The 13,119-nt window shown below is 46.5% G+C and overlaps 1 protein-coding gene across 1 annotated transcript in view; it reads left to right on the forward strand.

Annotated features, from left to right (window-relative positions):
* The window catches only part of ABHD16A (abhydrolase domain containing 16A, phospholipase), a 274,475-nt gene that overhangs the window by 101,016 nt on the left and 160,340 nt on the right, over nt 1–13,119 (forward strand). Inside the window, exons 4-8 of the mRNA XM_086924640.1 lie at nt 1,681–1,767; nt 3,333–3,418; nt 3,907–3,980; nt 4,817–4,942; nt 5,085–5,199. Of these exons, the coding sequence (XP_086780766.1) occupies nt 1,681–1,767; nt 3,333–3,418; nt 3,907–3,980; nt 4,817–4,942; nt 5,085–5,199 (488 nt within the window). The remainder of the gene's footprint in view (nt 1–1,680; nt 1,768–3,332; nt 3,419–3,906; nt 3,981–4,816; nt 4,943–5,084; nt 5,200–13,119) is intronic.

Consider the following 13,119-nt stretch of genomic DNA (forward strand, 5'->3'; position numbering starts at 1 on the left):
ACCCAGCTTCGTCACCTCCCACACTCCATGCTGGCCCAGTTTAAGGCGATCCTGCATGCCAGAGCACATCTCATCAAGAGCCTTTAGTAATGTGAACATCATTACCCACTGATGTGTTGGCCAATGGTTCCCCTTCTTGTCCTGTACCATCTTTGAAACGAACTGCATTATTTACAAAGCTGTGATCGCCTGTTTCCAACTCTTGTGACTCCTGACACTTCTGCAGCCAGGACACCATCAGACTGGAGACAAAGAAATGTAAAAAAAGAGAAAACAATGCCACAAGCGTTTTCCATCTGTGCTCCTAGGGCCAGGAATAACCCTATTTGGAAAACACTTCTGAAACTGTAGTGTTGCCTCCTGCCTGGCTGACTCCCCGTCCCCTAACCGTGATTGTTTCCCCCTCTGTTTGACAGTGTGTTGACTTAACTACATCATTTGTACCATTGTGTTGGTTTTATTCGTGGTTTTTCTACTTTGTACAGCGCTCTGATACCCATAAGGGTCATGTTCGCGCTTTATAAATCATTTCAAATAAATAAATAAACTGTATCGCACTGCACTAACAGTCTACAAACCAGCTACTCTCAGCTCGTTGGCTGTGTCGTTGCCTTTGTTCCTGCACACAAATCCACACAATACAAATGCCACTTCAATACATAGAGATACAAGCTAAGCACACCTTATTATCTTTAATTAAAAGGACACCTTTCAAACGACAAGTGTTCCTATGTGTGTTTTCTGAAACATGGTCGATTAATAGCCTGAAGTGCTGAATGTAAGAATGAAAGGAAAAGTGACCGAAGAAAACTGATCGCTTGCAAAGCTCACAGCAGTTTTACAGCACATGCATGATGTGCTTTGGCAGAGCTGTGTGTGTTTCTGTACTGGCAGAGCAGTGTCAGATTGCCATGATCCCCATTCTCTGTAGTTATACCTTCCTTTTCTATTTGTCATTGTCACTCTTCATTACCTGACAATGTGCACTGGTGTAAAAACACACCAGGAAGGGACAAAACGTAGAATTTGGATGCAGAAACATAATTTCCACCAGTTAGTCTTCATGTTATTCCTCATGTTATTCCCAATTTCAACAGTAATCGTTGGATAACAGATGCCCCATGCTCTATTTTTTCCATGGTCAAATTTACTGTTTGTTAATTCTGACCACGAATGCTGCAGGTCAGAATTTTATTTCAGAAGTAGATTGTGCCCCAGCACTGCTCTGCACATGTAAATGTAAATGTAAATGTACATGTATTTATATAGCGCAAATCGCCCACATCGCAGGCATCTATGCGCTTGCTTAGGGAACCCGTCCTGGTATTCCCCTGTGAGATACCCCGGCAGGGTATCCACAAGGTGAAAGCCAGGCATCCCGCCGCGAGGGGCGATGTGCCAGTACCAGAACAGTCATTTGAGATGGTGGCAAGGGTTCAAGTGCATAGGTTGAGCTGTGAGTCCCAGGGATGGAATGCCACTGGATGCCACTGGCCAGTATTGAGATCCCTAGGATAATCTGAGAGGTCAGAGCTGAGGTGTATACAGAGCTTCTTTTAGATAGGCTTCTTACGTTCTTACAGATCGGTTTCAGCCTTTTCAGTTTGCGTGAAGCTCTTGAATCTTTAATGTGTTGCTTTGGACTGCACATTGATCGCTGTTTGTCTTCTCTTTTTACAGGTTATTTGAGCGTTGCCCGATTGGTTCCCTTGTCTCAATATGCAGGAACAATGTTAGTTCTGCTTGCTGGAGTGGCGTGTCTCAGGGGTAAAGTTTCAAGACTGTTAACTCATTGCACGCTGCCATTGTGTGAACTGTTGGTCCTGCTGCACTACACTGACCTGCGCGCACCCGAGGTTGACATGGACTTCGATAGTCTATATCCCTTTGCAATCATCTCAGGAGTTGAGAGCGGATTCAAGTCTCCCCCTCTCAGTTGACCCCTGGATTCCACTCTGATCATCTCTAGGAGTGAGACGAAGCTCCTGCTCTAAACATAATAAATCATTATCTCCACTGTGCAATTACACATTGTAGGGTAAAGGAGGATTTTATTCCCCTGCCCCTTTTAGCCTTTACATATCTCATGAATGACCGAAAATCGGTTGAGAGGCAAGTGCAGTCTCAGTGAGTCAGATCACTACACACAGGTTTGGATGAGAGAGGAATGGTTTTACAGCTTGTGCTCTGCAGTCTGTATCATGGGAATCACCGTTTCTCTTCAGGATGGTTCTCCAGGGCCGGAAAAGATTCAGACCACCCCCATACGGCGAGCAGGCCTAACCACTACAAAGGGGGGCAAGGGGGTTCGCCCCCCCACCCTCTCCCCACCAAGAAAATTTGGGGACAATGGTGCATTCTCCAACGTTTTTTGTCATGATATATTTTATATATTCATTAGGAGTAGCTTTTAAAGCATAGTAAATTATGACCTTACTGTACACCGGTATACAACATTCTTTGTTGGGGCTCTTCAATGGTTTCCTCGCTACCCCCCTTTAACAGGGTCCATTATACGTGTGTAAATCAGAATATAGAAAATGTTACTGAAGGCAAAGGGGACTTCAAGCTGTACGATTCACATGTCATCTATACTGGCAGGCATTTTTTTAAGAGTGCTTGGCCTGGATAGGACAAGCTCAGGCTTCAGAACAAAGCACAGTAGTTAGGGTTGACTTTAATAATAAGAATATATTTCTACCCAAACAAACCTTTTTTAACAACATCAGTGTAATGGAAGACTGTGAAAAAACATAACTTTCTAACCTGTACCGTGCAGTTTGCATGTAGCTCTTTCTTGGCAGTTCATGGCTTACTATGCTAGATTACGATTGTAATTTATGAACAGCAAAGTAAGAAAAGAATCTCTGTGACAAGAACAGTAACCCACTGAGGTATGCACATAAAATACTGTTCTTTGATATGCATGGTACATGTTCTTTGCAGCAGGAATTTTAACCCTCTTTGGTACTTTAGATGAATTAAAACTGCTGCTAGACAAAACTCTGATTTCTCTCCAGAAGGTACATTAATCACCAGAGTCATCTCGACACTTTTATTGTTGTCTGAAAACTGCTGGATATACAAGAAACTTTGCAGTGATTTTAAAATTGCTGCACTGCTACAAAAAAGGCCCATACTAACAAAAGCGGCCCCCCACCCTTCCAGCCTCCCGAGGAAATGACCGATTCCCGGTACATCCAGACCGGCCTTGTGGCTCTCAGTCCTCATGCCTATTGAGCTGTTTCACTCACTCGAATACTGTCCATTTACCTACACAGTTGCTTGTCTTACATCCCTTTTGAAAACCAGTTTCTTATTTTCCATTGCAGGCTTGGGTCGCTGGACAAACCCTCAGTATATTCAGTTCATTCGAATATTAGAAGAGACGAAGAAGGTCAATAGCCCACAAAATAAGGTACATTCTTCAGGCCGGCCCCAGTCCGTTCTTCATCTAAAATGCGCTTAAAAGTAAACTCAGTACAATGTCATGCTTTGGATTGAATTTTCTTTGGGAGATGAACCCTGTAGGATCATGTCATACGCACTCTGTATAATTATACTCAAAGTAACTTTGTGGGGACTATTAGACAGTGTTTATTGATTTCAAACATATTCTCTAGACCTGCAGAGGAAGCATGGGGGCATTCATTTTTATTCACTTGCCTTTATGTCCGCAAGAGAACTGATGGTCTATTCATTGGCAGGATTTCACCTTGGGGCATGTGGAACAAACATAGGCACAGGACACTCTTATCATTTGAGGCCACACCTAAAGATATATATTTGCCATTGTAGTCTTCATACCTTGTGAGGCTCATTGGCAGCTATGCAAACATTTCTATGTGGAAAATACCCTGTATGCTCGTTGTTAATTGACGTTTCTTTCATTTTGCTTTCTCGCAGAAGAAGTTAGCCAAATATAATTTTGAGTTTAAGAAGTGGCCGGTGGACTTCCGGTGGGATGAGACCAGCAGCCGGTGGGTGATGAGGAGCACATCCTGTTAAAGCTTGTGCTGCTGGTACCTTTTTGTTAATCCTTTAGTGTCTCCTCCTCCTCCAGCTACTCTGTCCTCTGATCCTGCATGTAAACTTCAGTAGTACGTTCTGCTCTACAATAAGGAGATGGCATGCTACAGCAGGTGATTTGATGTGCCGGATTTAACCTATTTTAGTGGTCGTTATTGTACATTGTGGGTTGCTCCGGTTGTCGCCTGCAGTTCCAGTACTGTTACATGCATGACTCATTCAGTCCTGTCCTTTAGCACCCTTTGTACTTCTAGCTGTCCCCTTAATAGTGTCTTCTTCACCTTTCCTTTCAGTAAGAGTGACACACAACTTTGCCAATTTACCTTGAATCCCTGCTATTACAGCACCTAAACTAACATATCTCAATTTTCAAATATGTTTTTCTGTTGACCTAAGGCATCCCCTGTTTTTCAACCTCTGACACCCAAAGACCACTTTCTCCCTGCAGCTTTACTGGGAGTTGCTGGTACTTCTGTCATATTGAACTGCCCAACCCTAAGCAGTTATCTTTCAGTACAACTTTATGTTGATTCCTCCTCTTTACTTATGTCTCTTTCTCTTGTAATTCATGATTATCTCCCGTTTTATCATTTTATATTTCTTTTTCTTGTTTTTTCTTCTTTTCCTCTTTCCCTTCGTCTTATTTCTTTATCATCCATTCCCAAGTATATCTCCATCCTCCTTACCTCCCCTCTATTGTTCCATTTGAATTTACCACTACTTTTCTCTATCAACTATTCTCTCCCGCATTTTGCCTACCCTACTCATTGCTCCCCATCCTTTGCAGCAAGGAGCATGATGGAGCTCCTATGGTCGGAGGAGGGGTCCCCTTGTTGAAGTCGGAGCCCCGTCCTCGAGGGGCAGCAGATGGCATCCTGCGCAAAATTCAGAAACCTCCGTGCCAACTACTGAGGTTAGTGTTCCTTAGTCACCCCTTCCCCCTACCTACTGCCAGTCACCACATTGGAAGGTTACCTCAGGGGTGATGTGATTGTATAAATTAAATGGGGTGGGCAAGCTGTTTTTATTTTTAATTCTTATATTTATCTTTCCAGCTATGTGGTGGCGCATTCCTTTGGTCGCCGCATGCTGTACCCTGGATCAGTGTACCTGCTGCAGAAAGCTGTCATGCCCATGCTGCTGCAGGGCCAAGCCCGGCTGGTGGAGGAGGTGAGTGGATCAAGCAACCCATGTGGAAGCGTTGCGTTGGACCTTTAAAGAACCTATTACATATATTTGACATGTGTTTCGCAAATCTTAGCTTGTGCAGTATTGGAAAATTCTCCAGCAGTTGATAGGCTCTCAGGATTGAATATTACTTGTTGTCTGGAACCCCTCGTCAGACAATGCTAACCAAGTAGTGTGTGTGTGTGTGTGTGTGTGTGTGTGTGTGTGTGTGTATATTACCTCAAATAAGTCTGTTCATCTCATCGTATGGTCCAAACTGTGGCTAGTGTGGTGGAGAGATCCTCAGATCCACCGAGACACTACCGGTCCTATTTTCTTTTCTACTCTTTCTTTTGAAATCTTGCTGTTTTTATTTCAACCTGGTGGTTAGCATTTCTCTGGGATTCCCCCTTTTGTACCTGTGTGACTGAGCCTGAGCACTACTGATGGATAACTCATGTTCAAGATCTCATTTCAGGCCCTGTGCCTCGTGTGAATCCAGAAACACCTACATCGAAGATCCTTAAAAAGTTATTTATTGTCTTCATAAATCTAGGCATGTAGCATAGAACTAACTGGGATGGTAAACGTATTTGAGACTTGCAAGCTGCTTTTTCTGCAGTAGATCTATTTAGAGTGTCCCTCCATCACCTTCTGTCCAGGCAGAAAAGCATCAACTGGAATTGAAATTTACCTTCTGAGACTATTCTGATCACTACCACAAAACTCTTAGCACCAGCCTGTAAAGTGCAGACCTCTGGTTCTATTGGCAAGTACTTGGAAAAGTCAAGATTACTAGGTTTATAGTCTCTATTTCGACGGCTACGCCTTTCACAGCTTCATCTGCGGCATCCTCAGCTGTGCCAAAGATGACCCCCGTCAATGACCAAACCAAGCATCATCTATCGATTACCTGCAAATCCTCAGCATCTGCCTCCAAACAGTCAGTGGGTCTTTCACTGTCAAGCTGTGAGGATTGCATGGTCAATGGCAAGCTCTTTACGATTCTAATCATCATTATCAACAACTACTCTTTGGACGACCACGAGAATGTCGATGTCAACATTTTCTACTCTGTTACACGGTACAAGTTCAGCAACTATTCCTTTGCTGTCCATCATCTGCATAACCATTATACAACTCAACCTCCAAGCAGGGATCCCAGATTACCTTTTCTCTTGGAGGACGAAGAATTTGCTTAATATGCAGAAGTGTTGCAAAAGCTCTGACTCCAGCACCAATTGACGTGCACTGTAACTATGGCCACAAGCATCCAGAGGCAGTTGGTTGACACAAGCGGGCCATACACTTTGTGCCAAGGTGCTTGGTGAAAGAAGAGGACACCAACCTCTCTCAACCTTATCAATATTAACCTGTTTTTACACTTAGTTCACAGGTTTGTTCCCAATAATAACTTATTGGTCAGGACTGAAACCTACTACAACTAGTTTAAGGACTGGAAACTGCTTTTATAGCTGTATTCATTTAGAACTTTGTTGGGTGACAGTACGAATCAGTTTGTCATCAGCCACCTTCATCTTCTTGGTCACTTTGTGATACAGAATCTCTGATAGCCTATTTGTGCTTGACCATTTCTTGCACCCTCCGGCCCCTCCTCTGAGGCCTGATCCTAATCTGTCATAAGTGACTTAACCTACTCCAAAAGAGCCCCCTTTTCTTTCACCCACAACCAAAGCTTACACTTCCTCTACATTCTTAGCTGGTAACAACCCTTGCCTGCAGAGGCAGTGCCAGCAGTTCCTCTGGCAAAACGAAAATGGGCAAGTAGATCCTCTGGCAAAACATAAATAGAACTATGGCTTCCTTATCTCCATTATCCACATTATGCCTTAGACCAGCAAGCCTTTGTAGCACCTCTAATTCAGTACAATGGGTGGCTCTAAAGCCTGCTTTTGGAGGGCGAAACAAGTTTTTGGTCTAAACTAAGACTTGCAGTTGTTTAAATAACAGTTTCTTGAACACCTTAGCTAAGAAAGGAAGGAGTGAAATCGGGCGAAAGTATTGGTAGGAGCTAAGGAAGGTTTCTTTAGGCGAGGGGCACAACGATCATAATAATAACCTGACTAATTCTGATGGCCTTTGTGAAAACATGCCTAATAAGGACACTGTGTGGAATCAATTTGTTATCCCGGATGACGCAAACCTAGACCCCTTACCCAGGGATTCTCCCGACTCACATTGGAAAGTTCCATGCTCTAACTGAGAAGGTGTCGCATCATTTTAGTCTTCCTGTGTTCTGTGTTGAGAAATACTATGTTCTGTTCAATTTCAAGAAAAGTTATATTCGGATGTTGACCATGTATGGGAAGCTTGCTAAAGATGAAAAATCCAGTGACGGTGTTGGTAAATCTTTCATGCATTGCAAAATATAAGGCAACTCTTTTGTCTCAGTGGCAGCAGAGTATAGATTACGGAATTCTGCAACTCCTATGTCCATCTCCCCTGTTTAAAGTGACTCTCAAATTGGACACTGGCAAATTGTGTTCATTGTGTCAACAGCAAAAGCTGTTAAGATTCATATGTGGCGGCAAGGTGTTATTTCAACTGCATAGCCCTGTACTTTGAGAAGAAGCTACAGGAGGAGGATAAAATTGAAGTTAACGCAATCTTAGGAGAAGGGGAAAAATCCTCATCTCAGCCACTGTAATAAATGTGGCAATGAAGGCTTTGGTGTGCGGCTTTTGTTAAATCTGTAATGCCTCAGGTTGGAGACCGCATAGTTGGTTAAAAATGCTGCTTTTAAGCCTAAAGTGCAATTTAAAATTGTGAGCAAACCTTTTTCAGGATCAAAAGGACTGTGGCAACAGGATAAACCATGCACTGTAAGCCATTATGGCAGATACAGAGATTGCTAGATAATTTGGTCTCTTTAGAACGATCAACCTTCAAGTATTACAGGTATCTGATAGAGGATTCTTTCTGCAGATTCCTTACCTTTGAATTTTCCAGGCATCCGGCTAAATACGGAAACTTTTGCTGAGAAATACCCCTGGCGCGTGGCGTCAGGTGAACAACTGTGGCGCAGCCACTCACAAGAAGTTCAGGTAGTCTGCAGGAGTGATGAACTGCCCTCTCTCCTGCTAGAACACCTCTTGGCACTACTGAACTCGCTACAGGAGTCCCGTCCGGTATCCCAAAAGGGAAGGGGAATGGGACGAGAAAAAGAGAAAACACTGCTACTCCCACAGCCTGGGGCAGCCAGGCACCCTTGAGGGGATCTGTTTGCTTAGTAGGGTCGCTTTTTTGATGACTTGCGTTTCTCTACAAAAATAAGAAATGCAACAGACGAGCACAGAGGCACATAAACAAATATTCACACCTAGGAACAGGCCCAAAGGCCAGTGTCCTCACAATTTGATGTTCAGAGTGGTAACAGGATGCTTCCATGCCCAAGGCGCGGTATCAAGTTCACAATAGTCGTCTTAATATCAAAGTTCTATGCAAATAGTGTAGAAACAAAACTCTCTGACGTCTGTAATGAGTTCAAGCACAAAATCACTCAGAGCGCTAAGCACAAAACAAATATGTAAATGACATAGTCTTGAATCAAAAGCCACATGTGCCAAATACCAGATGCCAATTCACATAGCATATATGAAAGGACGAGCCTTCCGATACCAACAGAGAATGTTAAAGTCACACAGCCTTTCACTTCACACACAGCCTTAAAGCGCACATGCACTTAGCTGTCCGATGCTTGCTGCAGTTCCGGACCGGTGCGTAATTCTGTCCAGTGGTGAAACAGAAAATCCTGAAGTGGTGATAGAAGTGGGAACCAGGAGATTAAGCCAAGTACTGATCAATCAATCAATGACAGGTGCAAGGCTTGAGCTTTTCTAGCCAGTTCAGTGGCAGTTAACCACATATGGCTAGCAACGCCCATAGAATGCCAGGTGCCTTAGCCACTCCCATAAGCATGCCAGGTGCATATGTCCAATAATGTGACACTGTTGCTAGCACCCAAAAGCAACAACCATTGACAAAACAAGCACTGGCACCAACAAATACAATAAAAAGAAAGAAATATTGGCAGTGGTGAGAAAAGGAAAAAACCAAACAACTTAGTGGACAGAAACATGAGCAAGCAGGGAGCCTTGAGGGTGCCGACATACCAGACAGGACGCAGAGCTCCTGACATCGGCTAGCTCCATTCGGCTCTTTGTGACGTAGTCTGCGTCTGTTAAGACTTCACAGTGCCTATATAGGTGGCACACAGGTAGGCGGATGTCAATTATTTTCTTTACGTGCCAGTTAAGCGCCAATCCGGGAAGAGCTACCCCTCTGCCACTTTTTTCTCGACTTCTGTCGAATTCGAAAGATTTTTCCACTTTGTGTGCGAAGGATGTCTTTGAAGAAGACTAGTTTCAAGCCGTGCAGTGCTTGCAACCGCATGATGTCGGTAACCGATCCCCATCTCGTTTGCCTTTGGTGTCTTGAGGGCGACCACGACTCAAAGTCGTGCTCAGACTGCCTGGCCATGGCTCCTAAGACCTTAGGGAGGGAGCTATGAAGTTCCTTGTGGCCCGGCATTCAACAGCATCCAGTGAGACTTCCGCGGAGGTCCCGGTCCCTCTCGAAGAAGAGCGGGTCGCTGAACCGCTCTCTGAGCCCTAAGTCCTCTTCATCCCACATGAGGTTCTCGGGACACTCTGGGAAGTGGCATAAGAAGAAGTCCAAACATACTTAATCTTCACCTCGGCTAACGTCCGTCGTCGAAAGAGGTAAGGAGCACTGATGCTCTAGGCACGGTTTCAAGGAGCCCGAGTCAACTCTGTGTAACCCACCCTTTCCGGGAGCGACTACCGCTCAAATAAAATAATTTTATGAGGTAATGCACCGCGTATTTGAGTGGAACAGCCCTGCTGGTGAACCCCCGGGCCCTGCGGAGTCGGAAGGGGCTCCATCAGGTTTGATGCCATCAGCTCCAGCCATGGCACTGGTGGGGACTCGGGGATCCAATCCCGGATCCGGGTCGAAACCAGTCGTGCCATCGCGACCTTTCCCAGCGTCGGACCTGAAGACGGTGCCTGCGGTGCAGCCAGTGCCCATCGGTGGCACCACCTCATCTTCATCCCTGATGACATGGGGCCGGAACAACATCGCTCAACGCCGCTTCAGGCGCCGATTGAACCCAGAGGTTCTAAGTTGTCTCCTGCGCACTTTGAAGATGTGCTTAACTCAGGAGAGAAATAGGAGGGTTCAGTTCCTCTGGAACACCAGGACGTCTCTGAAGAGAATTCTGGACTGGTATGGGGAACTGGGGGAGGTCAGTTGACTGGACACCTCCCCAGATACAGGCATGCTCTCTCTGCCAATGCTGGCTAGGTAGGAGGGGGCATCCTATGCCACGGTGGTAAGGAGGGCAGCTGAGGTCCTTGGACTAGAGCTGCCTTCAGTACAGGTCAGGACTAATCTGAAAGAGGTGCTTCAACTAGGGGGCATCCACTTCGGAACCCCTTTTGCCCTTTAATGAGGCACTTATGGACGTCCTTCTAGGCACGTGGTCCAAGCCTGGCACAAGGGCTCCTCTGAATAGGACAATTGCACGCCTTCATCGCCCATCTCTGGGCGACCCTAAATTCCTCAGCCAAGACCCCACCCCAGAAAGTTTGGTGGTGCAGGCCTCTACGTCCCAGGGCGCGTTTCCTTCTGCCCCTCTGGATAGGGAATCCAAGAGGTTGGATGCATTTTGTTTTCTTCCTCCAGCCTGGCATAGCGGTTGGTGAAAACCACATGCTTATTGGCCCATTTCTCCCATTCCCTTTATGAGACTGTCGCGCAAGTGCCTCTACAGGTGAAGTGTGGCTCACTGGTTAGAGCAGGCAGACCCTGAAGCAGAGGTCAGACCCGGGACCAGGGTTCAATTCCTGACGCGGCATGGTCTTGAGCTCAAATGTCCACGGACTCGATAATTCTCGCTTCGGTGCCTGACCTAATCATGGGTTCACACTCTGCAACTCTGGGCATTAAGCTTGCTTAATCTCCACAACTGCCCCCCGCGGCGGGATGCCTGGATTTCACCTTGGGGATGCCCTGTAGGGGCTATCTCACAGGGAAAAGCCAGGACGGGTTCCCAAGGCAAGCGCTTAGAGACCCCTAGGTGATAAGCGCTATATAAATCCAACATACAATACAATACAATACAATACAATACAGGTCTCGGAGGAGGCCCGGGCAATGGGTCCACCGTGGCATTGAGACGCCACGCCTGGCTTTGTACAACTTGCTTCTCGGGGAATGTCCAGGCTAATCTGATGGACATGCACTTTGATGGAACCCGTCTCTTTGGGGAAAAGGCAGAGTTGGCCCTGGTCAGGTTCAAGGACTCTCAAGCTACAGCTAGATCCTTGGATCTCTCCTCCACTCCTAGAGGCCAGTCTTCCTATCGCCCCTTTGTGGCAACAGAAGGAGTTTCCAGTTGTGCTAGCCATATCCTAGCCACAATCCTGCGCAGACTGCCCAAGCCATGCGAGGACGTGGACACAATGCATTCCGATCCAGGAATGGAGGCTAGAAGTCGTTGAAAACACTGCCCCTGGCAGCTGAGCCTCCAAGCACTCCTAGGCTCATTCTGCAGGACCACACTACTCCAGTTGGTGGGAGAATTCATCATCTCCCCAACTGGAGATCCATACCATCAGACAAGTGCCCCTTGGGTGTTCACCAAGGTAATGGTGGTGGTCGCAGCTCATCTGCGCAGGTTAGGGGTGTCAGTCTTTCCCTACCTAGATGACTGGCTGTTGAAGGCATCCTCGCCCCAGGCAGTTGTTTCCCACCTTCAGACTACGGCAAACATCCTTCGCTCGCTGGGGTTCTCTACAAACGTGTTAAAGTCACACCTGACTCCTTCTCAAATGCTCCCTTTAATTTGGGCAGTTCTGGACATAGTGCAGTTTCGGGTCTATCCTCCTGAGCAGCGACTCCAGGATATTTAGGCTATGATTCCAATGTTTCAGCCTCTATCCTGGGTTTCGGTGAGACGGACTCCGAGGCTGTTGGGCCACTTGGCCTCCTGCTTGCTACTGGTGAAGCCTGCCAGGTGGTGTATGCGGGCTCTGCAGTGGAACAGCATCAGGGAAATCTTACCAATGTGGTGCAGATCTCGGAAGGAACTGTGAGAGATCTGCAGTGGTGGTTGACAAACCACGATATTGGGTCAATGGCAGACCCTCTCCCTTCCCCAACAAAATCTCACAGTCATGACAGATGCGTAACTTCTGTTATTGGGCGCCCATCTGGTAGAGGTGTAGATCAGGGGACACAGGTCTCCGGTGGACACGGTGCTCCACATAAATTTATTGGAGCTCCGGGCCATTCGATTGGCATTGAAGGCATGTCTTCCCTCTGTCAAGGAGAAACTGGTGCAAGTGTTCACAGACAACACCACTGCCATGTGGTACTGCAACAAGCAGGGCGGGATGTGTCGTGGACCCTTTGTCGGAAGGCCTTGTTTCTTTGGACATGGCTGGACCAACAGGGCATAACCCTGGTGGTTCAACACCGGGCAGACTCTGAAAGCCGAGGTAGACTAACTCAGCCGTCGATGGCTAGTGGATCACGATTGGCGTCGCAAGTCGGAGGTGGTGCAAGGTCTCTTTCAGCAGTGGGGAGAACCTTGGTTAGATTTTTTCGCCTCCAAAGAGAACGTGCTGTGTCAGCAGTACTGTGTGCTGGAGTTTCCAAGGCGGCTATTGCTCTGCTGCGCATTTCATTGCGAGTGGAGCTCAGGCCTGTTGTACGCCTTTCCGCCCATACCACTCCTGCTCAGGGTTCTGAAAAAGATCAGGAGCGACCGGGCCCAAGTCATCCTTGTAGCGCCCGACTGGGCAAGCAGAGTCTGGTATCCAGAGCTTCTAAGCATGAGTGTCGATCTTCCGATCAGGCTGCCCCTACGGGAGGATC

This window comes from Lissotriton vulgaris, chromosome 5 (assembly GCF_964263255.1).
Source record: "Lissotriton vulgaris chromosome 5, aLisVul1.2, whole genome shotgun sequence".
NCBI lineage: Eukaryota > Metazoa > Chordata > Amphibia > Caudata > Salamandridae > Lissotriton > Lissotriton vulgaris.